Here is a 5,280-nt window from a genome sequence, read left to right on the forward strand (position 1 = left end):
AAATTTGTAAGCAGTGTAGACACACACGTTTGGTAGAAGGGGGTATTATGGTCATTTCTATGATTTAATTAATTTTGGACCTCTGGATAAAAAAAAATCCGATTAGACCTTACTATAAATAACTATATGGGCTTTGGACTAATCAACAAATTTTCCTATTAACTACATTGTACTTGACTAAATTACCTCCGAGCCATATGTTTGAGCCAATTCAAATCTCGAGTCAAACGACCTGATAACTGCCTCAACTACCTCTGAGTCAGATCCCCGAATGTGCCAACATTTCAATGCCTCTATGCCACATTTGTGATGGATATGGCATCATAGTGTTAAAAGAATATATGTTGGTCATGAAATGAACCACTGTAGGAAAATGAAAGCTGGATTCCAAAAAATCCTAAACGCTTCTTCTTCATCCACTTGTTATTCAAATCCAAACCCCAATTTCTTCAATTCATCAAAAACCCTTTTCTTTACTCCCTTTTCTTCTTCTTCCTCAATTTTGAGAAGAAGAGGAATTAATATCAAATCCAATCAAATTCACACTGTTGTTTCAGCAATGAGTTCTTCTAGTTATAAACCTGAACAGGCTAGAGTTCCTCCTGCTATTCCTGTACCTTCTCCTCCTATCACCAAGGTAAAATCAATCTCTCCCTCACACACTTAATTTGATCAAATTTGCCCCAATTTTTGATTCCTTTTTTTTAATCGATTTTTAGTTGTAAAGATTAGATTTTTATTATGGATGTGTAGTTTTCTAGAGTATGATTGAATGTTAAAAGTTAAGATAGGGTGATTGGAGGCCGAATTTGTATTTGGGGGTGGTGGCGATGGTGGTGAATGGAGGGTGTTGGTAAGTGGTCTGTTGTGGTGGGTGTTTGAGTGGGGTGGTGGTGGCTGGTGATCTAGAATCTAGACGGTGGTGATCCACACAACCCCAGCTACCACAAACACCTTTCAAATTTAGGCTTCTGAATGTGTCCTATACTCCACCAACCCTAGTATATCTTATCTTGTTTGAGTTTTGGGTATTGGTGGTGGTGGTCAACGCAAGTCCAACCATCACCACCAATACCACCCAGCAGCATTGAGATTTACGCTTTTGAATGTATCTTGTATATCTTATCTTGTGTCAATTTATATCTGTTCTTGCTGATTGCCATTTATTCCATTATGTCTATTTTCCATGTATTTCAGTTCAAGATTGCTCTTTGTCAATTGTCTGTAACTGAGGACAAAGAAAGGAACATTGTTCATGCTCGTAAAGCTATTCAAGAAGCTGCGGAAAAGGGTGCTGAACTTGTTCTTTTGCCGGTAAGTTCTTACAACAAAACCCCTGTGGCATTGCAGAGTGGTTTCGCTTAAGCTGTTAGAAAACTTATTGCATTAGTACACCAGGTGAAAAATTTATCGGTGTTTAAATCCGCATAGGACATCAGTGAGTAACTAGATCTGTATTAGCCATTACAAAAAGTAGTATTATCTAAGAGACTCCTTAATAACCAGTTTAAACTTAGGGTCACCTTAGAAGACATCTCTAGTACCTAAATCTAGCTGGTACACTCTTCTAGCACCGGAGTCTTGCGCACAATTGATTACGCTATAAATCCAGTTTATTTACAAACATGAGCTGCTGCAAAATGAGACTCCACCAGGAAAAGACATTTTTCTTTGGGTTTCATATAGCAAGACTAGTAATTTAGATGGTGCTGGAATTTATGTTTCTTATGTTTTGCCACCCTCTTTTTTCTCAGGAAATATGGAACAGTCCATATTCAAATGACAGCTTCCCAGTGTACGCAGAAGATATTGATGCTGGTGGTGATGCATCTCCATCAACTGCTATGCTTTCTGAAGTTGCTCGTAGTCTCAAGATTACCATAGTTGGTGGGTCTATCCCTGAGCGTTGTGGTGACCGTCTGTACAATGCATGTTGCGTCTATGGCAAAGATGGAATACTGAAGGCGAAACACAGAAAGGTGTAGTTTTGAATTTAGTATAGTCATTCATAATCTCTAGCTAGTTTTGCGAAAGTTTATATCTTGTCCTGATGATCTTCTGGTGTTGGTTGAATTAATGATCTAATGGGATAACAGATTCATCTTTTCGACATTGACATTCCTGGAAAAATCACCTTTATGGAATCAAAGACTCTCACTCCTGGGGAGACCCCTACCATAGTAGATACAGGTATTGTGGTAATAGTTTCTTTGTTGTTGATGCAACAGTATTTTTTCTTATTTATTGGATTCTTTGGAGGTTCATGTCGATAATTCTGTTTTCTTTGCACTATGGGATTAGTTACACTAAAATAGAAAGAATTATCTATCCTTTTGTAGTGATAAATCATTGGAAATTTTGATTCGACTGCCCTTCAACGACTGTATAGATGTTGCAGATGTTGGCTGTGTTGGTCCCTAAATTCCTATAACATGTATTGCAAATTGATCACTAGTTTGTGTTTGCAGATGTTGGCCGTATCGGTATTGGTATTTGTTATGACATTCGGTTTCAAGAGCTAGCAACTATTTATGCATCAAGAGGTCCTTTTCTTTCTTACACTCATTTGTTCACATAAAGTTGTTAGCTTCGCAGATAAATTTATATGTATGTTCCACCAAGGTTTTTTTTTTCCTTCTATACGCGATGAAATGACCATGAAGATTATGTGATCATCAGGTGCCCACCTATTGTGCTACCCTGGGGCCTTTAACATGACTACTGGTCCTTTACACTGGGAATTGCTGCAGAGAGCTAGGTAATGATATTTCAGCATCGGTTCTGGTTATTATTCTTATGGAGAATTTTCTTGTTATCATGTTTGTGTACTTGCACATAGATGCCGTCATGATTAGGTTAAAGTTGTTTGCAATATCAAACTATTGTTGAAAGTCGAACATTAGTACCAGGCCATGCTATCTTTATTGAGGAAACAAAGATGGCCACATCTTGCTTATCGCATTATCTCCAAGACTTAAATAAACCAAAGTTGCAATCAGAGCTGAACCGTGTCATCTTAGCAATCTCCTTAGCATTTTGCCTCATTATTCTTTCGATATGCTTTCTGTTCTGATGCTTTTTCCCCTTTTCTGTATGCCAGGGCAGTGGATAATCAGGTATTAACAAATAATCATCTATTCTCACTAAGTTTAGATATAAGTAAATCCAAATTTTAGCTGTGAACTTATATTTGCCGCGTGATCCACAGTTATATGTAGCAACATGTTCACCTGCTAGAGATGCTGGTGCTGGTTATACTGCTTGGGGCCACTCTACCCTTGTTGGTCCTGTAAGTGAAACCAAAACCCGTACTTATGAAAAAACCAGTCTCTTACAAGTTTGTATAATGAATATTTAACGTTCTATACAGTCGACTTTTGTTAAGTCTTTAGTGCAAAACTAGTATAAGGAAGTTCTGAATGAAACTGGAACTTTTGCAGTTCGGGGAAGTACTCGCGACTACCGAACATGATGAGGCAATAGTTATATCAGAGATCGACTATTCAGTAATGGACCTCAGGAGGTAACAAAGCAGGGCACTTTAATAGGGTTTTCATTAATTCATTGTTTCTCACTGCAACTTTTATCCATTTTCAATGCAGAACGAACCTTCCTTTAGAGAAGCAAAGACGTGGGGATCTATACCAGTTGGTAGACGTCCAGAGGCTGAATTCACCAACAGCATAGAGAGCAAAGAGAGAGAGCTGCGAAATTTCTAGTTGTTCTATTTGTCTGAGTTGCAAAATGCAGCGTGGATAGAACTATTCGTTGAATAAGAACTGAACTAATCAAAAAATCGAAAATTTATGTTTTTCATCTGTTTCAACCGCGTGAATCATGCTCAACTGCCATTAGTCTAAAACCCTCTATTTGAGACTAACACTAGAATCCTCCATCCCATTCTTCTAATTGACAGTTAATGTTCTCGAATAAGCAGATCATATATCATGACAAAGCAATGGGAGAGCTCTTTAAAGGAAAAGGTGCAGGGATCTGCATATCTAGAGACAGACCAGGCCCATTCCCATTTCAGATCCAGAAACATATTAGCACATGGACCAAGTCACTGTCCTCCAATGCAGTGATGCACCATCAAGTACTATGACTGTCTTGCAAGGAATCTACCAATCTAAGAATACCCAAGGTGGAGCAAGCCATCAAGTGTTTAGTTGTTGAGTTGGCCATATATTTCATGTCCAGGTAAGGACAAGTGGGATCAGTATTTTCTTTTTTTCGCCAAATCCTGGTTCCGCCACAGGTAAGGCGTACAGGAAACTAGTAAGCAAACACACCCATGATCTTACCAACCTACCAATTTACATGCTAGACAGCAAATAGGATTGATAGTTGTGTGTGGTAGTTAAGGAGAAACCATAATGTGTTATGATTCTTCTTCTTATCTCTAACCCACAAGACTTTGGAAGCATGCTCACATAGATTCTTAACTCGTTTAACAATAATGCCAAATGATAACAAAACGGTAAGCTCAATGTCAAATCTTTTGTACAATTTCCCATCACCACTGGACCCATTTTGACTCTAATGGCTATTGTAAGTGGTTCTCCCCCACCCACCATAAGGATCCCATTCACACATGCAACTATGCAAGTGTTGATTGTTGTTGGATTTTGAGGTGCATATCAATATGTGCTATTTAGCTATTCTTAGTGACTTATTGGGTGCCAAATCAAATCTGGTCTGCCTTGTGCTAAATGTCTCTTCTATTGATGTTTTTTTAGTTGTAAGCATATATCAAAGAACTATAACCACAAAATATTTCAACTCCAGTCTCCACCATTTTCATAGTCACTTTGCCCACTTGTTTATATATTTCTCACACAAATAGAATCATTCTGGTAATTTAAATTTCGTTTACGTAACATTTCATAATGATTTTTAGAAATATAAAATTATTGGATTAATTTGTGTTTCTCGAAACGCAGAACACCCTCTTACGTGAACAGACCCATGATCCAAATTTTTTGAAAATTTTCGACTATCAAATTTTCTTGCCATTCAAAATGGTCTTGAAATAGACGAACAAGATAGACTAGTGTCCAATCTCAAAACCCCTCAAACACCTGACAGTAAGTGAAATCCATCCATCCAAAATAGCAACTAGGTTGCCAAAATAAAAATAGACAAGGGCCCAAAGACAATAAGAGAGAGACAAACATGAGAATATCTTCTTCTTCTCATAAAAAAGATCTTATTACTCTATGCACACGCAGGGTAGGGTCTTAGGGGCAGGCGCAATTAGATGAATGAAGGGACAGTGGG

At 37.9% G+C, this 5,280-nt stretch overlaps 1 protein-coding gene across 1 annotated transcript; it reads left to right on the plus strand.

The window, feature by feature from the left end:
• The first annotated feature begins 309 nt into the window (after positions 1-309).
• LOC113294553 (omega-amidase, chloroplastic-like) lies at positions 310-3,826 on the plus strand. The gene is made up of 10 exons (XM_026542946.1): positions 310-637; positions 1,198-1,314; positions 1,755-1,979; positions 2,097-2,190; positions 2,469-2,543; positions 2,680-2,758; positions 3,101-3,116; positions 3,209-3,289; positions 3,441-3,523; positions 3,603-3,826. Exons 1-10 carry the CDS (start codon positions 356-358, stop codon positions 3,685-3,687), a joined length of 1,137 nt encoding a protein of 378 aa, XP_026398731.1. The 5' UTR covers positions 310-355; the 3' UTR covers positions 3,688-3,826.
• Positions 3,827-5,280: the final 1,454 nt, after the last annotated feature.

Source organism: Papaver somniferum, chromosome 7 (assembly GCF_003573695.1).
Source record: "Papaver somniferum cultivar HN1 chromosome 7, ASM357369v1, whole genome shotgun sequence".
NCBI lineage: Eukaryota > Viridiplantae > Streptophyta > Magnoliopsida > Ranunculales > Papaveraceae > Papaver > Papaver somniferum.